Genomic DNA, 23,277 nt, shown 5'->3' on the forward strand with positions numbered 1-23,277 from the left:
GATAAACATTCACACACATAAGATAGACATTCCCATCAGATAAACATTCACACAACCGATGGCGCAGTTCGGTGGCAAATAACATTCAGGGAACAATGAATCCTATAAACAAAGCTACTGGTGAAAGTGTGATGAGTACTGCAGGCAGCGCATGCATGCACGCACGCACGCCCACGCACACCTCTGTGATAAAGTGGTTTTACCAGTTTGGTTTGACCATAAAGGTTTCGTCTGGCTCAGAATACAGTTCACAGAGGGGCTGAAGAGGGAACAACTGGCAAAGTATCAAATGGTGCATTCCAAAGACAAAGGCCATGTGGATCATTAGGATATATAAGCACAGTAAATGGTTTCATCTTGAGAACTGAAACCTTTAAAAGTATATGGGCAGCAAATGCTACCATTCATTTAATTTAGGGTCTGGCCAAGTATCGGATGGTTTAGTGAGAGCATAAAAAAAACGTTCTGTGAGATTGAATACTGCATACTATGTCTGTAAAAAGGTCTTACCTGGGGACAGGATTTATTTCACGTTAAAACTGTGAGGAAAATGGGATCCAAATCTGATGAAGCTCCATACTGGATTATTTTGCTTGTAAGCAAAGAGCGGGTAGATGTGTACTTTCAGCACTTACCTCTGACTGGTCAGTCAGACTGTCCAATCGAGGCAGCTCAGACAGCAGTTAGCAGGTCCGTTATTTTTTTTTAGCGTATATGGATGCAGTTATGCGTGTTTATCCACGTCAGATGACGGAAATACCAATGGCCCGAAATGATACCAAAGGTCTACACTAGTATATATAGGTTATGCACTCATAAAACGATGGATTGTAAAGTTTGTAAATCACCAGAAGTTTATGAACACTTGCCTGCTCTCTTCAGCTCTCTGTTGCTGCTGCTGCTACCTGCAGTTAGACGAGTGCTTGGGGCGTCTACAAATTACTACACCGAAAGAGATACAACAAAAATATTTATTAATTTAATGATTTAATAAGGTAATGTCTCAAACTTACCTCAATTATTACTTGTCTCCTGCTAGTTATTTACAGCACTTACTTTAAAAATAAGTTAAATTAAAAAATTTTTGTTGTCTCTTTCGGTGTTGTATTGGCCGCCGGCTAAACTACTTGCGCTTCTTTCTACCATCAACAACACCAGGAAAGCAGCAACCGCGGCAGGGCAAGTGTTATTTACATAAACTTCTGGTGTACTACAACTTTCCAATCCATCGTTTTCGCTTTATACGTACTATATATACTAGTGTAGAACTTTCTTTCGTATCTTGCGGCGATTATTAGATAAGTCATTAAGACGATAGGTCCATCTGTCAAGTATTCAGCGGCAACGCTACTCTAGGTAACTCTCCCAATGTTAGACCAGAAAAGTGCTTCTGGGGGTGTTTGGCTCGAGGTCAGTGCTAAAGTACCCCATAAGTATCAAATAAACATAAAAAAAAAATAACGTTTGAAGACAGCTGCGTGCTGTGCGTTTATTGAAAATGCAACGTTTGGGTCAGCGGCTGCAACACCCTAAACAAATAGGAGTAATTGATTGGAGAGGCACTGAAAAAGAAGTGATACACAATCACTGTTGAACCGCAACAGGCACCTTACAATTATCAGTGACTGACAGCACACACAATAGTCGAGGGCACTCCATGTGTCTAAAACAATAGAAAGGTATACCAGTTGGGGGAGAGAAAGACATTATTAAGCACCATACTACAGATGCTGGGTCCTTTACATTGCTGCCAAGTGTTTTGAAAGAAAAGATTCACGTTTGAGCTTAATGAATGCATTTTCCTTACTTCCAGGCAGTAAGTGGTTTCCATTCATTTCTGAACAATGTGATAATTAACTAGCTGAATCTGTGTGGGATTGTCTTGAAGACTCTTCTGGTTTGGTGCGTTCAGGTGCTGGTTGGGAGAATCCAACATTTGAGTATCTTAGGGCAGGCTGCACACACCAGCAACTCAGAAACCAGCAATTTTCTTTTTCTTCTTCTTTTTTTTTTTTTTTTTCTTGGAAAGCACCGAATAACTCTCTTAGGAAAAGTGGCATACAAATAAAGTTGAGTTTATCATTATGAAAAATTACCGGGTACTTTTACGCATTACCTGCTGTCATATCATTATCTGGTGTAGACCCTTAACAAACCAAAGCAGGCTTCTTGTCTTGAGTGGTCTTGTGTGGTGACAAACACAGACACCAAACTATTTGTTGCCAGTGGTGTTGGGTATTGTTTGGGTTTTTTCGTACCCAAACCTAGTTGCCAGTAGTTGATAACTACAAATGACTTTCTGGATAACATTACAAGAAGAGCCAGCAGCTTCCGTTTACCCTTTTGGCTCTGGGATGGTCTCTTCTGTTTTTGTCCCCACAGACACTCTTCTTTTCATGCCTCTACAATGGCCATGACACTGTCTCAGCCCTTCCTAGTAAAATGCAGTGATTAAATGCCAACAGTGCAAGTGCAAACCTAGAGAATTTTGCCCTCAATCCACCACATTAAATGTAACTTTTCCTTTTTATAAATCTAAGAGTTTCTTTTTCATCTAGTATGATCGGGCTGCAAACCTCAAAACCCACTGAGAGAGACTAGTGGTGGAAAAAGTATTTCGCTTTAATTTGGCCTAGAAAATCCGTCTGTACCGAGTCCAGGGTTTGTGCGACTGGGACTGCAGTGCACCACTCAGCCCACTGATTCTAGTGCTGTTTTAAAAGTGCTGGCTGGTAGAGACACGCTGGGGGGGCTCGGGGAAGTCTCTATGCTGTCCTGCCCCACTTTAAGATGCTACCCCCCCCCCCGCCCCCCCTTTCTTGGTCTGTGAACCAATCTCACTGTGCTGTGCTACTTTCTCTGTTTAAAGCTCTGAGGCCAACTCTTTGCCAGTTTTCCCCCTTTTCAAATAGAACTGGTGTAGATTTAGCAGTTTTCCGACAGAATTTCCCAGTACACAGCCACATACTTGTGGGGCATTGCCAAGGTTGTGCAAATGGAATATGATCTGTAGAGGAAAATGCATGAAACCAGAATCAGAAATGCCACTGGAGGCGGCTTAGGAAAAGCTTCTGAGCAGCTGGTGTGCATGTGTGTACTACCTTAAGGCTATGCCCAATTTTGGGCTAATCAAATTTCTTGCAAAACTGTATGATGTAATCATAAATAATTTGGCTGTTACTTTACTATGACATCCCTCCTTAATTCTTTTTCATTTTTGATTTAGACCAACTTCAAAGCCAACTTTTTCCTACACTATCAACGTTGGCAATGACACTAAACAAGGAATGCTAAGCTAGCTGTAAGAAGAAGCTCAGCACGGACACAGCAGAAAATGATAGCTGGTGGATGCCACCACCAATAACTGAATGATTTATTTTTATTTTTTTCAATAATGACGCAGACACGTCTAAACATTGCAACCTATTGTCTCGGAGCAGAATATATGCAATTAAATCCCCAAAAACTCAGCCACAGTAATATACAGAAACATTTGTATGGTACGGTGTAAAAGCTCAGGGTTTGACGAATTCACACTCTGAAGCCCTTTCTATTCGACTATTATTCAGAATCTCTCACCCATCCTGGCATTCATCCACAGCTCTTTTCAATACATGACTTCTGAAAGAATAAGTTATGTATTTCAGAAATGTCTGAATTTGACCCAGCACACAGGGAGGACTGCGCTGGATATCTGAACGGGTTGCACTGAATTATCATTTGTGGGTTGGAAATCACTTCTGACAAGTTTTTAGAGAAAGGCATGAATACATTTTGACAAATGTCAGAGTGTGTGTGTGTGTGTGTGTGTGTGTGTGTGTGTGTGTGTGTGTGTGTGGTGCAGTCTGTGTGGGAGATTGTGTACTATAATTATATTTAAGTGTATGCATGCTGTGGGAGGATAGGTATGTACAGTATCAGTACTTGTGTATTACTGCACCATCAAACGCAGTGGAGTCTTACCTGGCAGTAAATATGAACTAAGTACACCAGCTCCTTGGACTCATAGCCGTTCCGCGTCACTTCACACTGTTCGTCCCCCAGGGACAACTGAAAGACACAGAGAAAGAGCGCATTGGTCATTTTATGAAAAGAGGTAGAATCAGATAGTGGTGATTGAGAAAACTCATCTACAACTTCTCAAATTTCTTCTCTGTTAGTATAAACTCACGGGTGGACAGAACCACAGGATGCTACAAAAACGTACAAAACCTCAAATTAAAATTCTATTCATGATCATTAGGTTTGCCAAATGTGTCAGGCAGGGAAAAGTTCCTAAAACAATAGAAAACCAGATTCATTTAATTTCCTTTAATGATACAGCTATGACTGTTTGAGTGTAACATGCCGTAGCTTTAATGACATGCTGGCACAAGATTTAAAATAAATATGAGCTGCTGTCAACAGTGAAGGAAAAGTATTTTATTAATTTCAAGGCAATTTTTATGAGGTTTCACTATCGCCTTTACTTCGGATGTCCAAGATAATATTACTCAAAGAAAACCTTTCTGACGTCACCTTCCAGACCATACACACAAAGCGAGGTGAAAGGCAGCTTTTAATCAAAAAACATGGTCCAAACATGGGCCACTGACAGGAAGCCTCTGAAAACAAATGGATATTGTAAAAGATGATTATACCCATGAGTTCCAAGTGGAACAGAGCTGACTGCCCACATATTTAGGTAAATATGCATCAGGAAACAAGCCTGACACAGGGGGCGCTAGCACCTGCTTAGTAGAGCGTACTAAACACACACTTATGAAGTACAAAACCAATACCACATATCACAGTTACATAAAACTTAGTCTCGCTTTGCCAGACCATCCACACGCTGGTGAGCGGAGGAGGGTCTGGCTAGTCCACACAGCATTCCGGAATGAGAGAAAAACGTGCTCTGGTTTATTGGCATTTCTTTAAACCAATCACAATCGTCTTGGGCGGCACACAGAGCCACGGTGCCTCTGCAAAATAGTCGTGCGAGAGAAAACTCAGATTGGACAGATAGTCTAGCTAGCTGTCTGGATTTACCCTGCAGAGATCTGAGGAGCAGTTAACCATAGTCCTCATAAATCCACCGGAGGTTAGAACGCCAACACAAAGGAAGGTGAGGAAGGTAACGGACATTGGAGAAAAGACACACAATCCGGCAGAATATATATATATATATATATATATACACCCTGACACACACAATCCGGCAGAATATATATATATATATATATATATACACACACCCTGACTGAGGATAAAGCTATACCATTTATTATTGTTAATAATCCACATTAAGCCATTATTGGCTCTTTTTTATTCTAATTTTAATACAGTAATGTACCTGGATTACAACTCATTAACCCGCATTACAACTCAGAAAGACTGACACCACAAGAACTAAGACCAGATTGAGATGGAACATTAATTCATTCCATATTCCTTTAGCATTCACTCTTTTAATAACATTTTCTCATATGGCGTTATTCTAATAAATAGATCGAACCAGTTTTCAGTTGACGGTGCGTTTGGACTCCTCCGTTCATGGAGGACCAACCTGACCAACCCAGGTACATTAGAGAAATCACCCAAAAACCATGAACCCAGGGATTTCCCCGCCATTATAAGGTGTAGGTGCAGCACCTGAGCCAAATGAATGTAGGCCTAACTACAAGACTTTCTCACATCTAATGATTGAAGTTTTATCTTCAAGCTTTATCTTTACTTTTTAATGATCTGCTCTAGCTTTTCCAATGTTTTAGACACAGATATGGTAATAATAATGGTCCAAAACGTTGTGAAAAAGAGACGCAAAACTACCACAAAAGGGACACAAACAGACTACAAAGATACGCCAAATGACCACAGAGACCCAAAGCAACCCCAAAGAAAACACAAATGACCAAAAAGAGACACAACACGACTACAAAGAGACACAAACTTTACGGGGCAATTTTATTTTTTTATTGAAAAAGTCACATTTTCTTGAGGAATGGCGCCTAAACCCCCTACCCAAATACGTGCACCTAAGTCTTCCACAAAGCTAGAGAAAACACTGCATGAACCTTCAAGATAATACATCCCCAGTCCCCCTTCCATGTGATCAGTACATTTTCCTATAAAGACCTTTCCCACAAAGCAGTCCCTTGTGTTCTCTTATACCACTAACACCAACTGTCATCAGTTAATGCCATTCTTTTACATTTTAAATAGTAGACTGCATACAATCAGGTACTGCTAAATATTCCTCATATCCTAATATCATTGGGCCCCAGGTGGTACTCAATTTAATGGGCTTAAAAGATAAATGCACATCATCTTTGTGCTGATTTCCCAGTATAAAAACTCTGCGCTTCATCAATTTCTGGTTCCCTGTATTATGCCACATACTTTTGCTTAGTACAGTGTATTTAATTAACCTAAGAACTGCTAACCATACTGTTCTAGTGGTCAAGGAAGGGGTTTTATCCGATTCATGAAATTCTCTCTTTACTTTTCTCACACTGGGATTGGTCTGAATGGGGCTACCAGCTGGCACTCCAGTTTAATCCAACATAAAGTGTTGCTAACTTGGCATTTTCAAATACTATATATATATATATATATATATATATATATATATATATATATATATATATATATATATATATATGTAGCAAGATATGTAGCAAGACCATACTCCAGCGCTGACAGTGCTGCGGCGATGCGAGACTACCATCTGGTAGACCTAGTCCCTAAGAACAGCAGTGTTCATTGTGGTTTATTTTGTTGACTAAATGTATTTGATTCAGGCATGAAGTACTTTTTTTTCCCAGCCGAAATCAAGTATCTTTTCCTCAGCAACTCTTAAATCATAAAGGCTTCTCCACTACACAGACTTATGAACCGTAGTTTAACGTGCACCCATTGTCACTCACCGATTCTGATTTTGTCGAGGTCCTGACTCAACATCTGAGCACTGCAAGGAAGCGTGTTTCAACATACAGGCCATGTTGTGATTCAGACTATCAGTCACGTGGGTTTTGCTGCCTGTTCTGCATTTGTTCATATAAACTGTAGATTGCGTGCACAGTGTTGGGGAGTATGCTACCAGGTAAATTACATTTCCAAGCAATGCCTGCCCTGTCATCTCTTTGCTCCATTCTGCTGACTTCCTATTGCAGGCGGAGCAACTCTATTCATTTAACGACATAAGAGCTAACGTGTAAACGTAAAAGAAAAAAATTCGATAACACTTTGCTTGAAGGTATCTACATAAGAGTGACATGACACTGTCATGAACGTGTCATAAACATTATAAACAAGTCATAAAACGTTTATGACATAATGCTTCTGTCATTAAGTGTCATTCGGTTTTTGTCGTGACAAGTTATGGTTAGAGTTAGAGTTAGGGTTCATGTGTTCATCACAGTGTCATGTCACTCTTACGTAGCTACCTTCACGTCATTAAGTTTCATGCCTCTCTCCTAACAGTATGCCTAACAAAACCGTATGCATACATAGTTTTGAGCATTTCATAATGAGTGGAAACCTCCTTTTGGCAGAGTTTTATCTATTGAGCTCATAACACCAGAGGACATTATGTAGAGGTGAGGTCTGTGCACATGAGCATCAGAAAACAATGGTGATATTGTTCAATGCCACTAAAGCTGGGCCTGGCAGTCCCTGGCGGTCAGGATTGGCTTTCTCCGCGTCCATCTCGGACCTGCTCTCGGTTTCACTGCTCATTTTGTTTTTCTACCACTTCGGTTTTTCATGTTAAAGGTTTGTTCTAGAAATGGGCGATATGGAGAAAAATCAAATATCACGATATTGTTGACCAAATACCTCAATGTCAATATTACAGATATATTGTAGGGTTGACTATTGGTGCTTTCATAAAATATGCACACAATGAGATTTTCAATAAATAATCATCGGTAATCAGTAATAATGACTAAGTGGGTAAAGGCAAATAGAACAGCTAGAACAGTAAGTTCAGAAAATGACATCACTTTACTGTAATGCAGCCTTTAAAACCAGGAAAAGAAAAGACCTCATACAGCGTCATATTACGATATCCAACATTTAAGACGATATCCAGTCTCATATATCGACATTATATCGATTATTGCTCAGCCCGAGTTTGTTCAGACAAAAGGAACTCTTTCTGCTTTCACAACAGCAAGCATACAGACTGAGACTGGAGGTGTTTATGTGCTCCCAAGGTCTCCTAAACAGATATTGTCGAAGCAATGTCATGGTGCCAGTGAGCGGACAAAAACACATGGAAGTGTTTTTGTTCCCATTAAAGAGGGCTTGATTTAAAGACCGTTAAATAGAGCTTTCACAGAACAACAGTGCCCTTTTCTGTGGCTGTGGCTCTTTTCAGAGACACAAACTAGTATGACAGCAAATGACCTAATTACCTCTCTGTTGTTCGGTACTAGTGCTGAGCAACCCAGACATGTTTTGCACTCCATGCACAAGCAAAAGCCATTCTCTTGACAGAGCGGCCAGCAAAAGCAATAAAAACAATCTTTAGAAGGCAGACCTTTAAGCATTTACTGGAAGGGTTTAAGCCTATATTTTAGGGGAAAAGGACAGCTGCCCAATGATCAACTGTGACTGAGGAGACAATAGTGATAGTTTGGAATGACTGGGATCACTGATCTTGCAACAAACTACGTTTTATTACAAAATTTAGCAAATCTTACAGCTGTGCTGTAAAAAAGAAAAAAAAGAAAAAAAAAATAAAAAGCGAAGAGCAGCATAACAAAACTGTTTGACATGGTCTTTATCGGAAATGTTTTTGCAATGAGCTTCTGAATGTATTCAGCCCCGTCCACGCACACTGGGCTGCCGTCAAGTTTTAGCATTTCAGCATTATAATATAGTTTGTTAATAAACTGATTTGTATCCATGCCAGATTCTATCGTGTATGCCTCGCTGTGTGGAAGTGGCTGGGATGATTCTTTGTGTGTGAGGAACCATCAGGCTTGACTTCAACATTGCTTTCATAACTTTGTAACAAAAGGTAACACATAAATGCAAAGAGATATATAGATATATATACACATATAGATGTACTTAATTCATATTTATTAAAATAATGAATAACAATAAAGAATTGAATTAAATAGATAGGCCATGTTGTCACTGATACCCGATCCAGCTATTTGAGTCAGTATCGGCCCGATATCGATATCAGTAGCCGATCGGTGCATCCCTACCATCATTAAAAAGGATCCTGTGTTGGGTACCGTTCACTTTTTTTCCCCCGGTACCAATACCGGTACCTGGAATTCGGTTCCGGTACCCAATTTGGTACTGAATTCTGGTAAAACAGTTATGCTAAGGTATGTAGGTAGTTAATGTTAACATCAGCCAAAAGATGAGGAAAACTGTGGTAAGAATTAAAAGTCAGAGCCTTTGAATTGGGAGCAATATTTGAGATATCGGTCTACACACCTTCCAGTGAGCAACACATATCTAAACAGTTGTGCACATTATGAAGTTCTCAGACAAACACTCTTTTAGCTACTGTATTGTCACTTCCACATACAAGACTCCACAATTATCCTTCAACACAGCCACCAGAGGGTGACATGACATTCATTTAATTTCGCTACCCATTAACAAAGTTCTCGGCAGGGCTCTAAATTGATAAATGGTTTTACCTCACCTGATAGAACTCACAGTGTACGTATGACCCGAGTACCCACGTGTACACCTCTACTCTTTTGAGGGATTTTGCAGGCAGACACTTGCCATATTGTACGCATTAGATGTATTTAGCCTAAAAGTCCTAAACTTACTACTGTACATCTGCTGAAAAAGCCTTTAGAAATTAAAGATGCCGTTTACTGAATAAGCAAGCTCGTTAGCTACACTGTTATCAGCTCCAAGCTGCATAATAACAGAACCGTACAAACATTTTTAAAACCATTCTAAAGTAAGTAATTGCGGAGGACTATGAGACACTAGATGGAAAGACTTGTGCCTGCAAGTGCTTCTGCTTTTAGCCAGACGTTTATCCAAATTACAACATACAATGAGATCCAGAGCCAGATCCTGTGCACCCAAACTGAGTGGCCTGCTAGACAGGTTGTCGAGCGTTCTAGGCCTGTTTTCTACAGGGCATGAAACACACCACATTATAATTTGATTTCCTTCCAACCTGCACTGCACTAGCTCACACTGTCCCCGTGGCCCCAGCAAAGAAGGGCTGCAATCTTGCCAGTCCTGGGCACACTGGAATTTTATAACTATACACACACTACAATATTAAAGTAGGAACAGGTTGTCTTTCACAAAATAGAATACTAAATACTAACGAATTAGCTGAACTGTACTGGTTCAAACTTTACATTGTGGTTACAATGGAAAGGCAATACAACTACCCCAACAAAGATCACTGTGACAACTAGAGAAATCCCTGGAATTATAAAATTATAACTTTCTCCCTGTCCTCAGGTTGTGTATGGTCAGATTGGAAAGAAAAATACACATCCATGGGTGGTCTGGGCTGCTTCTTGTTTCCATTGTAAGAGCAGGCTCATTACATTTCCAAAACGCAAGAGAAATCCCATCCATGGTGGTCATTTTCCACAGAGAGACAAAGGAGAAGTTGCACTGTCCTAACAAAGGTTTCAGCAGAGGTGAAAAAGCTAAATCCAACCGCCGTATTTCGGACACAAGCAATTTTGATGAGTCCTGCAGGCACACAAGGACAAGGGGGAAGCACTGCTCCGATTGCTGCAGAGCAGCAGCAGGAAAATGAAAGAAACGAACCAAACAGCAGTCAAAGACAGACAGACACTTTGTACTCACAGCACTTTAAGTCTGGTTTGCTCTCCTTGTTTTTAGTTTCTACACTTTCCTTCCCTTCGTGCCTGGCGTGGAGCTTCACGCTCAGAGTTTGCCCCTCCTTTACTCTCCAACACCTGTCCCCAGTCTCTATTTCTCTGTGCAAGTGTGTGTGAGAATGTACATCCCCTCTTGCAGAGTCCTGTTTCGCCGGTCCGGAGCAAAGTTCCCCTCAGCAGGACGTGAATGTCAGCTCTCCACTTTCTTTCACATACAGTGTAAGCTCTCCCAGTGTGGGATTCAAAGACCGAGGGGGCAGGAGGCAACAACATTAGCAGCAGCAGCAACGCTGGTGGTGGTGGATGAGAGGTGGTGATTATTTGGTGGATTCCTCAACAGGACCCTTTTCCCCTCCTCCATTTTGCTCCCATCCTGATCTTCTTTCTCTTGGCTTCTTTTCTCTGATAGCTGGCACCCAACAGAACTTTAACACCCAGTTTTGTATTAGCAGCAGGATATAATGGGAGGGAACGACCAGGACACCCCCCCACACACACAAAAAAAGGGAAAAAAAGCTATTTTCTTTCAGCCTCGTTCTTCTGCCGACCTCACGGTCTGAGTTCTCTGTCCCTCCGCCACATGCTATTCTCTCCCTTTTCCCTCCTCTCCCCTGTCTGACATGCTGGCTCACCCCTCCCCCCTCTCTCCTCCTCTTCCCCCCTCTCTGGTTGGTACGTTCCCAGGACAAAGAGCAGGGATGGAGGGAGAGAGCAAAAAGCAGCAGAGGAGAGGGAGATGGCAGGAGGTAACAGAAGGGGTACGCATACGGCAGGAGAGCGTTTTCTTTTCTTCCACATGTGCAGGCTTTTCTCTGTCGTACCTTTGCACAGTGGCATTTTATTCAAAGTGCTCAACCGAGGGAAGTGGGGAAATCTGCAGTTCTAGCAAGTAGACAATTAATAGCGAGTCAAAGGACATCTAGGCGTTACACCTCAAAGCACATTCAATTAAGAATGTCAGTGACGGATGCTTTGCAAACGCAGCAAAGAAAATGGGAAGCTACTTCGACTCTAGGCGACCAAACTCTGCATTTAAAAATTCACCCCACGATAAATAACCACAGAGCGTGGTAGCACGCAGCCTACCACACTCGCAAAGTAGAAATAGAGACACCAAAAATACAACCTTAACCTCCCCTCTGCTAAACGACCTGCTCTCAGGTTACAGCCAAATACCTGAAAAACAATAAAATGGAAAAAGAAAAGTGAAGCATGCATCAGCTGTGATGACTTCATTATGTGCCATCCACACATGAGGTGGATTAAAAAGACCTACTGCTGGAATGGAGGACGGGAATCCAAGCAAACAGCCAGCCTCACTGACGAGGACATGTGGGAGCCAAGAGAGGCCACAAGGATACAGAGCTGCATGGGACCTGCAGCGCTCACTAAAACCCTCCCTGTGCTTTCTCTGTGTGTGTGTGTGTGTGTGTGTGTGTGTGTGTGTGTGTGTGTTGATCTAACACCAAAAAGAAGAAAAGCTCAATCATCCACATAGTTCAATTAAACACTTGAGGTTTAAACTAACTGACTTACTTTTATTGCAGTAACCAATAGACTCTGATCAGAACTTCAAAACTGTTCCTCTAACCACGCCTGCTTCCAAAACATTTACAACGGAAGTGTAGCAATGTGTCAATTTGTTAACGGTCCCCAATGAGCTAAAATTGTAGTTCCAGCGTTCCTGAACAAGCCATGTTCAAGATTAGCTGTGAGCCGCTCCTCCGTTAGCTGCCAGGGATGTGTGGTCGGACTGGCTGCCGGAGCATCAAATCGTTCCCTACTACAAGTCTGCTTTATGACTATCAAGTGATAATCCAACGATGACCCAGTTCATTCAGCTCTCCGCCCTGCCGTGCCGCTGACAGGTCGGACGGATTCATTGCCAATCGCATGTGGGGAGGTCAGGTGTTTTCCAGGAAATGTAACCACTCCCCAAGTTTCAGCCTCGAATGCAAAATGCAAAACTCTCGTCTAATTACATTATTGCAAGATGCACCAGGAATGGATGAGTGACTTTTACTGTACTTAAGTATTTGTAGACATGGCAGCTATAGCAACCCAGGAGTATGTCACTTAACATGCTGGGAGTCTAAAACTTAAAAAAAGACAAGACTACGAGTCTACAATCATGCCCTGCTATACTTAGGCACAGCAGTGCCTGGAGTGAATGTGAACATCAGCATGCTAACCTGTTTATAGTTTTCGAAGAAACAATTCACACATCCAACAATTCTTCTGTGCAGGTGCGTTGGAAAATATCACAAACTTAGAAAAACTGGCACTCTGCTGTTGCTACAGCATCACCATTTATTAAATGAAGCTGAATGTCATAGGTTTTGCAGTCATTGGTTCATAAACCAAAGTGATGGACAAATTCAAACTTTGATCTGATGGTAGATGATGAGAAGTTCGAGGATCACTGATGTAAATACAATTCATTCTGAGGGCAACGTTAAAAGGTGCTGTAGGTAGGATTGGGAAGATCCAGGACTTAGCCAAAAAAAGTGAACATAGACAACTTCTCAGTCTCTCCCCCCTTTCTGCTAAAGCCCAAAACAATATCCTAAGCCCCTCCCCCCACAAAGGAGAATGAATGCGTGGGCATGAGCAGTGATTGACACACAGTTCGACACCCCCACTGGCCCTGATTGGTGCATCTGAACAGGGAGCGGTGGACTTTTGCAAATCGCACTACAGGCTGTAGGTGTTTTTTTTTTTTTTTTTTAAATGACCTGCTTCATGTAGTTCTACTAGAACATAGGGCCAGTTTCAGCAAATATGACAGAAAGTTAGTCTTTTATAAGGCTTACCTACTGCATCTTTAATGCCTGAACCAAATTTGATGGCAATCCATCCAATAGTTACTGAGACATTTGAGCTCATGGTGGCGGAGAGAATAAGTCAGGGGAACACCAAAGTCAGTCCGACACATTGTCTGGGAACCATGGATGTCAGCAGAAAATGTTGGGCCAAACAATAAAATAATCTTTCAGTCTGGCCCGATAGTCCAACAGACAGACATTTCCATGCCTTGATTAGCCACTACTAGCAAATCCCCTTTCTCTGCTGCAACTGTGATGGAGTTAGAGCTCTGGTCAGGCCAGCTCTGCTCTACAGACCCAGAGCTGCGACAACTTTTCAAACCAAATGCTAACTGCTAAGCCGTAAACAGCTTGCTGATAGTGTGCAACAACTTCAGGGTTGGTGAAGGAGATGTATGCACTTTTGTCTACCAAAACAAAACCAGAAATACACAAAAACAAAATCAAGGTCTCAAAAGAAGACCGCTACAATGATCGTGACACAAAACCACCACAGGCCCTGGAAGCAAAACGGTGTTCAAAGAATTGTGATGCAAATTTGTCTTTTGAATTCAACCTATACCGGTCAAACAGACCTCAAACCGTTACAGACAAAAGAATGTGAGGACTTTGGACTTGGTGAAGGATAATTATGAAGAGGCGCTACACATAGGTTCAAGCCTCGCATTAATCTTCTTGTCATCATCTCATTAAGTTTGCAGAAAATAGGAGAAAGATGCTGTGATTGAAAATAATGGCTGCTCTCCCATGACACTATTTTCACGCTGTGGTTTTTCTGTTAGTACTTGAGAGCTAAAGGAGGACGTGTGAAGGAGCTACATCTGAAATCATTACTAAAGCTATAAGAATGAATCTAGGAAGGGACCCAGGACAGCAATGGGATTTAAACACAGAGAGAGATTGCTGTAACAGGATGAGATCATGACTTGGATCGGGTTGACAAAACAAATCCCATTATGAACACACACACACACACACGCGCACACACACGGAGTTCAAGTGCAGTGACCTACGTGACAAAGAATAAGCCTCAGGTGAAAGGGCACCGAGTGGGGCTAAATATCCCCACCTTAGTGTAGAGTATATTGTCAATATGTGCATCCTACTAATTCAGGCCACTCTGCACACTGCTGTTAATCTCACTTCACTGTTGGCCCATTACGTCACATACTAATGTGTTAGATCAGTGGTTCCCAAAGTAGGGTCTGTAGACCCCCTGGGGTCCTTGAGGGGGTTTCAGGGGTTCCATAGCAAAAAGGGCAACAATTCTTTCTCACTATAATTCCATCCTTAAGTAACAAAATGACAGAATGCATGATTGTTTTGGTCACGGGTGTCATACGCTTTCATACACACCTGTCATAAAACATCTAAAAGCTAAAATCCCATCAGATGGGGGAACCTGGGACAACATCTTATCAAATCAGGGACTGTGGTCTAATTTGTGTCAGTTTAGGGGCCCTTGACATGGAAAAGTTTGGGTACTATTTCGTGATGTATGAAGCTAATTGGACTCGACATTCCAGTTTTACAGAATGACAGGAACGCGGTAAACACCAAAAACATCTCAATGTCAAGAGGATACTGCAATTTTGTCTTTTCTATCCCGACTTCATTTTCAGGAGGCCAGAAAGGGGTAAGGCGTTCCAAGGTCCTTGAGTGAAGCGGTTACTCCAGCAGCCAGCTCAACAGTTAAATGTTCCCATGTCCCAGGCATTTCCCCGCTGGAGGCCCCTTTGGGGCAGGTAGCAGAGGAGAGGACGGGTTGTCAAGTGTGAAGGTGGAAGGGGAAATAAATCAGTGTAGTCGAGCTGCAAATGCCATAACAAGAGAGAGTCCTGTGTATGGGACTGAGTTTCTTTCTTGCTGACTGGCTGAATGCTACCGTCAATCGAATCTGATCAAATCCCTCACAAACAGTCCTGATGAAGCAGATTAGCCGAGTTCTTGACCGCTAAAGTCTAAAATAAACTAGAAGGACGCTCGTGAGTAGCGTCGGCGTGAGAAGGACGTGTGAACTTTCCCGCTCTGGAAGTCATTTCTCCAATTAGTCTGACATGAATGCAGCACAAATGCCCTATCTTGAAATGTTAACAAAATTGAAAATTAATAACAAAATTAAAAAAAAGTTTGTATCCATCCTGTGATTCGGATCCGCTCCAAAATGTAATGGGTTTTTCCTTGGCACATGCTACATCCTTCCACCAAGTTTTAAAAGTGCCCTGCCACACGTATTTCATGACTTTGTGGTAATGGCTGAAGTTCTACCATGGACTCTGTAACATTTTTTGTGGAAAAAATGCCTCGGTTACCTTGTTTCAAGCCATTCTAGCGTGGTATAGAAAGCCTGCAGGAAGACTCTGCTCGATTTCTGCCAGTTCTCATGAATATTCAACACTCTAAGCTGTTTGCATCTGATTGGCTAACAGCTAGCCAATGAGAGCCTGGCTGTCAGAATCCTTTACCCAGCCCAACTGGGCGAGCTCATGAATAGTAATGAGCTCAGGCAGTATGATGTCAGACTGACCAGCTTTTGTGATTGGCCTGATTTCTCCGCTTATTTCTTTTCAGTGGCTAGAGCTGACAGAGGAGGTAGCAGTTCATATTCACATTCACATTCAAAAAATGCAAGTAAAAACGTTTTTGTGTGGCAGGGCACCTTTAATGAAAATCAGACGTAATCCTGCCGACAGACAAACACACCGACAAACCAAACTGAAAACATAACCTCCTTGGCGGAAGTAATAATACTTAAATTTTTTTTTAATAAAGTCTTTTTTTTTCCTGAACTTGATTGTTTTCAGGGGCTTTTGTCTTTGCAAAAAAATAGTTTGACCCCAACAGGCCTGTAAAACTATTCCAATGAAATTGACTTTTTGGTTGAAACATATGCAACAGGGGCGAGTCATTGCTTTGTGACGAGCAAACAATACTGTCAAAATTTGTTGAAAAGTTTTTAAGCATACAGTTTTACATAACATACCACTTACTTGATAACAGTAGGACATTACTATTTAATGTTTGTATTTAATTTGGGATTGTAAAGTGCACAACCGTCAGTCCAGTTGATTCCTCAACAGCCTACTGGATTTCATCTGTCAATCTTTATATCAAACTGCAGCAGCATAATCGTGAACTAATAATGTGTGACAATTAAAATAACTTAAAAATACAAGAATACAATTGAATTTAAAGTATTGATAAAATATACTAAAAGTGTCATGACTAACTGAGCTAGTTTTACATCCTAAATCATATCTCACTCTTATGAAAGTGGATTTTATAACACTTCATAATGTGCATTCAACCCTTCTTGTTGTCCTCCAATAATGACCATGAGAGAAACAATGAAAGAGAGAGGTTGTGTGTGTGTGTGTGTGTGTGTGTGTGTGTGTGTGTGTGTGTGTGTGTGTGTGTGTGTGTGTGTGTGTGGTGTGTGTGCGCATGCTCTCTGGCTGGTCTTTTGTTTCCTCTAACAAGGGCAGAATGAGTCCAAGCGTTACATCATCCTCTGCTCACAAGGAGTGGAAAGAGCTCCTCTGAATGGACATGTGATAGAGGGGGTCTGCAGGCCATGGCTCGGAGTTTGCTTCGTCCAGACAAACATTTGCCTGAACAATTCTACAGCTACAACTAATCCAATGTTGATCTTGAATATTGTCGTGAATATCCCGCGGTTCGTCAACCCTGGGCCTTTAAAGGGCAGCCTGTCTGGGTTGTGTGCTGCCCGGTGCGGTCTTCAGTGTAGTGCTGCGGTTGATGGATTGGGTCCCACTGGGGGAGGGAATCCATCTCTATGCACCTCTCCTGGTCCTTTGTGAGGGAACGGGGGCGAGTGGGCAGTGGGAGCATATTGTGTCCCGATGCTCAGCTAGCAGGGCGGACGCAGGCAGGCAAGTGATGGAGGGATGGATGGGTAGAAGGGTGGATGGGTAAGAGCGCAGACAAAATGATGAGCAGATCCCCCTCCCCCTCCAGACTTCACCATTTTCTGTCACGTCAGAGTCTGAAGGTAGAAGCAGCTGAGACGCATCGGCCGTACAGCAACACACAGTGAGCTGGACTAAAGAAAGGCCGAGAGGGGCGTCAATCTTCATCACACGCATGAGAGCATGCATACATACAGCCCCCTGCTCTCCTTCTCCCGCACACTAACATCACGGCCTTTGTAAGTGCATGCACTGTTGTTTAGATGAGAGAGGGGGCACTCTTTCACAGCTGTTAAACTCAGATTGATTGCCGTCATTATTGTCGGAGGCTGGATACACCGCCTATCCTCTGTCTTTGTCTCACACACACACACACACACACACACACACACACACACACACACACACACACACACACACACACACACACACACACACACACACACACACACACACACACACACACACACACAGCTATTATCTATTGTTATTAACCTACACTTCAGAATAACTTGTAATATACAAGAGGCTGTTAACTGAACACTGTGTTGTCTTATAGCCAAAAATGAAATGATGTGTGATGTCGCAGGCCACTTATCACACTCCATGTTTATCATTAATCTATATCTGAGAATCTGCACAATTTGTATGAAGCAGTTTGTCTGGTAGTAGCATTCTTGTCTCAAGATTGTATTCACATCAACTTCTTTGGTGCATCATAGTTCCTGTGTGCACAGCCATTAGATGGCTGGCCTCGGGCTGCGTGTGAGGAGAGAGAGCTTTTGTGTCGGAGGGCTGGCTGTCTGGCTGTGACCTTAGCACCACAGTAGAAACCCTGAAAACAAATCAGCGTGATAATACCCTAGCTATGCTATGCTGGTTGCGCCCGAAACCTTTCGGTAACTTATACATGTAAAGTAAGGCTGCATCTAACAATAATCTGCTAAATATATTCAAGGTGATGCCTTTTAGTTGCTTGTTTTGTCTGGTCAACAGTCCAAAACCCAAAGGTATTCAATACACATACAATTGTATGTAATTAACGCAACTCTACTTAAGAGCTGCAATCTGCAACAGTATGTATTCATAAATGGCTCTTTGATTAATCAAAGAGGTGAAGGTGATGTGGCCAACATATGCTGTCTTTAAAGAGCCCCCCCCTCCCAGACATACTGTATGTCTCATATTGTATCATGCTCTCTCTCTCCACCTGCTTCTATTATCTTTGTGTCCATATGTGGAAGTACAGACTGTAGTTCGAGCAACAACCCCTGGAGCCAGCCCAAAACTTTGATGATGATTTGAACTAGGAGATGAGCACGGAGATGGACGACGGAGGGACGTTTACCATAATTTACACATACTACCCACACGGACATGATAAAAAGCTGGTGGGAAAATTGCCAAAGTTCCAAAGAAAGTTTCCTCCCTCAGCAGATGAATGTGAAAACAAACACATTCATCAGTCTGCACAGCGAAGCTCAAACATCACAGCGAAGGAACTTTAAGCTAAACACATTTTCAACAATCTTTGAATAACTTCAGACGCTGTTAATCATTGTACACCAAACAGTGGTTGAAAACTGTGCCATAGTTTTTGGACAGCCCCAGCCTGTGTGTGGTTTTGAACTATCCATTAATAGTAAAACGTGAGTGTGGACCAAATGCTAGGTTGTAGATAAACCATACGGGAGAGCAGGACCGACTGGCGCAGTGGGATAGTAGTGTTGAAGTCAATAAAGTTGTTTTGCTGGTATGTGGCTGCAGACTGTATCATGCAGTCACCGGCCTGCAGGGCTGGGACAGGCCCGAGGGGAACAGAGGGAAACAGAGGGAAGCTGGAGGCCATTCAACAGAGACATCAAGTGGAGCAGAGGCCATGGCCAGTGAAATGTAAGATTGTCAGGAGAATAACAGTAGATACAGTATCTGGACTGAAAAATGCTCATGTTAAAAGGAAGCATAAGTGGGGGTTTAAGAAAGTAGCTACTTTATTAGATACACATGCTTGTTAAGGCAAACAGCCATCTCCTTTCAACACCAAACTGCGCGGCTGCAACTCAACATAAACAGCATGTGGACAGGTTCAACGAGTTCACTTTCATTCAAAGTTACTTAAGTTGCACATTTGAATGTCTACTTTACCAGCAGTTCCATCATATGGTGAATGCCTTCCCTCTGGCACATTTAATATAATGCAGAGAATGATCCAGTAAACATTAAAAATAGATATTAATAAAACAGGCAGATTCACAGCAGTTCTATGAGCAAAGAAACACCAAAAATAACAGCTCAATACAACAGCGATGTGCAGAGAGGTGTGTGTAAATAGGACTCTCAGGGTTTAGGTTTACACCGTGCATGTGCTCACTAGGGATCGACCGATGCTGGTTTTTCAAGGCCGATGCAGATTATTTGTAGTTAATGAAACTGATAACCGATATTTGGAACCGATATGCATATAAAGTGAAAATGAAAATCTTGAAGTCAAAATTAAGATTTTGGAATGTTACAAACTCCAACACAAAGCTTGTGTTTAAAAGCTTTAAGCAATTATTTAATAAATTAGAAACTTTCAACATAACATCCAGTAAGAGAGAGTCAGATATTGATGATGTGGGGGGGGGACATTAAGTCCGACTCAGTGGGGAGTCAAACCGAAGCAGAGGGACAGACACAGAGCTGGAGCCCAGCCAAAGTAGACCACTTGTTAATTCATTCACTTTATCAGTTATCAGTAAAACACAGATACAGATCATCTGCAGACTGCCAAAAAACGGCCCGAGAATCAGTCTATCCCTAGTGCTCACCATAAGAAAACGGATAATTGAAGAGAAAAAACTCTCAATCTAGAGTCAGAATTCAGTTTAAACGGCATGAATCTGTGGATGCATCCTGCCTTGTCACTGTGTTGCAGAGCGGTTTCCTGGTGCATGTACAGCCACTCAGTGCCACGGTGTACCCAAGCCTTGTTGATGACCGTCTGTGTCCCTTTCATTATGTGATATGGCACAACGCAGTCATTCTCCCTACTTATAACTGATGTCACAGCTGGGGACCTTAATTATTTTTCTCTAAAATGTGTCACAAAATATAGTTTCTTAATAAAGAGTGATGACGGCAATGAGGAATTGTTTGCTCAGACGACTCTACTGTCACCTCAAACTATGGAAGAAACGTTTCTGAAGATTTCTGAGTTACAGAGTTTTAAGAATACTAGTAGCTCGTCTCAAACAGGCACGAAGATGAGCTAAATAATTCTTACACTGTGCTGGCAGCCTGATAAAGCTATTGTGTCTGATAGCACAACTTTCTCACGGCATAGACCTTTTTCACGGCAGACATGTTGACATGTCATAGTAGGAAAAGCACAAGTGTATTCAAAACCATTAATGATGGCTGCATTCCACTTAGGAGAGGTCCTGGTATTGCGCATGCTGACTCACTGAAATAGCTTACTGGGACACTTGATGGAATTGAGCCATCGTTAAGGTTATCAATTTCAGCTGTGCTTTTCCTACTATGACAAATCAACATGTCTGCTGTGAAAAAGGTCCATTGTTTTATACTGTTAGGGTGCTAGTGGTCCATAGTGGTGGAGGTGGAGAATAGAAACTACAGGCCCATCTGCTAGTGTCATTACAGTATATCATTTTCATGCAAGAGGCCCCAAATCCTCTTTACTGATTATAAACTTGATATGGAAATGCACAATTGCATAAGGGTTAGGCTGAGAGCGTCTCTAATGTCAAAGCAAGTTAAGTACATAAGTTATATTCCAGCTTTATATTTTGGAATCGCTAGGTACTGTAAAGTTTCTGACACGCCTGGGAGACCCTCAGCTGAGGTTGGGCTGACTGTGTGCGTCCAACGCAATAGTCATTCGTCTGATTTTTTTCCGCTGATTCAACATGTTTAATCGCCGTCGGTGAGAGAATCCCTGCTGAGTGGCTATTCAGCTTTAGCAAATCAGTGCACGATAAGAAAAACGGAAGTGAGGATAGCAAGAACACGACTAAAGTCCACAGGGCACACACAGAGGGCTCTTCTTATTGTCCATCTTCATCTCATCTGATCAATCCAATATACCATGGGGCTGTCCAAACTGGCAAAAAAAATGTTGAGTGTTCCGTCTAAAACAATGCATAGGTTTCCAACTAATGTCACCATCTTCTTAGTTTAGTATGTTGGCATGCTAAAGTGTACTAATTGGCACTAAACATAAAATAAAAGCTGAGGCTGATGGGAACAAGGCACCGGAACCCTTAACTGTTATTCATGAAAACAGGAGATTTCATTGAAGGGAGCTCCTTTAGAAACCAGGAAAAGCTGAGAATCAGATTCTGAGCCTGACACCACGCCGCAAGATTAAAGCCAGGACTGAATCGGGATTTACTGAGGCATACAGCTCAATTACATGCAATAACATTTTACTCTATTCCCCTCAAGTGACCCTGCACACCCACAGAAACACACAATGCACAGTGTACACAAGAGTCTGTGTGTCTGTGTGTGTGTGTGTGTGTGTGTGTGTGTGTGTGTGTGTGTGTGTGTGTGTGTGTGTGTGTGTGTGTGTGTGTGTTTGTGTCGCAAGTGGCTGGGCTGACTCATTTACAGTGAGTGCCTGTACACCATTTAACGTGTCATTTGTAAATACTTCACCACAAGATAACGTGTGCATCACAGTTAAGTTGGCCCATTCAGAGCTCCTGTTACATTTTTACATTTAGCAGCATGCACAGCTGGGCAGACAGGATCACAGTATGTTACCCGTCCAAAGTATACAGCTACAGGTAAACCCACTAATTATACTGTCAATGTTTGGACTGGATGCATGTTTCTCATTCTCACTGAAAGTCCCATCAGTTTTAGTGTTGCCAGTTACCTCTCCACATTAACAAAAAAATGAAATGTGACAGTGTTAGACATTGCACAATACAGGTGCAGTGTGACAGTCTGCTTGTCAGAGACACCTTGGTTGCACAACTAGGTGGCTTTGTGGGGTCTACATACAGTATCAGAACTAACGAACACTAAGACAATATTAAAATCTAATACATTTTAACCAGCAATTGAGAAAATGTGCCACACTTGGAGAATACCAAAATCAAAAAATTGTCAAATGAATGCCATTCATGTCAATGACTAAACAACTGAACAAAAAATCCCCCTTGGCCAAAAAACAAAACACTGGCCAGTAATAATCTGAAATACCAGTATCATAAGACAAAAACTGCCACGCAAGTGCTGCTCTGAATGCAGGCGCCCTCCTCTTTGGTCTTCTGTGACTACGAGATCCTAATGTTTCCACAACAAAACCTTGCCTGACTCAAATTCTCCTTTGGCAAGGTTTTTTTTATTATGGAAATGAAAGAATATGTCTTCCAGCAGTAGTCCTAAGCCTGCCAGAGCCCAGTATACTGCACACAGTCTGTGAGGCTTCATGCAGAATACAAACTACTGCTGAGTTTTATCACAAACACATTCCTAAACTTCCCCAGGTGAACCTAGGTGGCACAACTTTAACGAGAACTGCTACAGCTATACCAGTCGACAGTACCACACATGATAGAATTCAGTGAATATGTGCATGTGGCATTACACGCACACATCAGTCAAACAACCACCATGATGAAAATAAAAAGTTGATTTGAGGAAACGCTCTCTGACTGCTTAACTAAGCAG

At 42.0% G+C, this 23,277-nt stretch overlaps 2 protein-coding genes across 7 annotated transcripts in view; both read right to left on the minus strand.

Moving 5' to 3' along the window:
- Window positions 1-690, minus strand: part of arhgap32b (Rho GTPase activating protein 32b) — a 49,856-nt gene extending 49,166 nt beyond the window's left edge. For all 4 annotated transcript variants that reach the window (XM_039777387.1, XM_039777386.1, XM_039777385.1 and 1 more), the window contains exon 1: window positions 636-690. The gene's annotated coding sequence lies outside the window, so the exon portion shown is untranslated. The remainder of the gene's footprint in view (window positions 1-635) is intronic.
- Window positions 691-3,927: 3,237 nt separating this feature from the next.
- Window positions 3,928-23,277, minus strand: part of LOC120543954 (rho GTPase-activating protein 32-like) — a 93,831-nt gene continuing 74,481 nt past the window's right edge. For all 3 annotated transcript variants that reach the window (XM_039777389.1, XM_039777390.1, XM_039777391.1), the window contains one exon: window positions 3,928-4,050. In XM_039777389.1, the coding sequence (XP_039633323.1) occupies window positions 3,943-4,050 (108 nt within the window). In that variant the 3' untranslated portion in view covers window positions 3,928-3,942. The remainder of the gene's footprint in view (window positions 4,051-23,277) is intronic.

Source organism: Perca fluviatilis, chromosome 16 (assembly GCF_010015445.1).
Source record: "Perca fluviatilis chromosome 16, GENO_Pfluv_1.0, whole genome shotgun sequence".
Classification (NCBI taxonomy): Eukaryota; Metazoa; Chordata; class Actinopteri; order Perciformes; family Percidae; genus Perca; species Perca fluviatilis.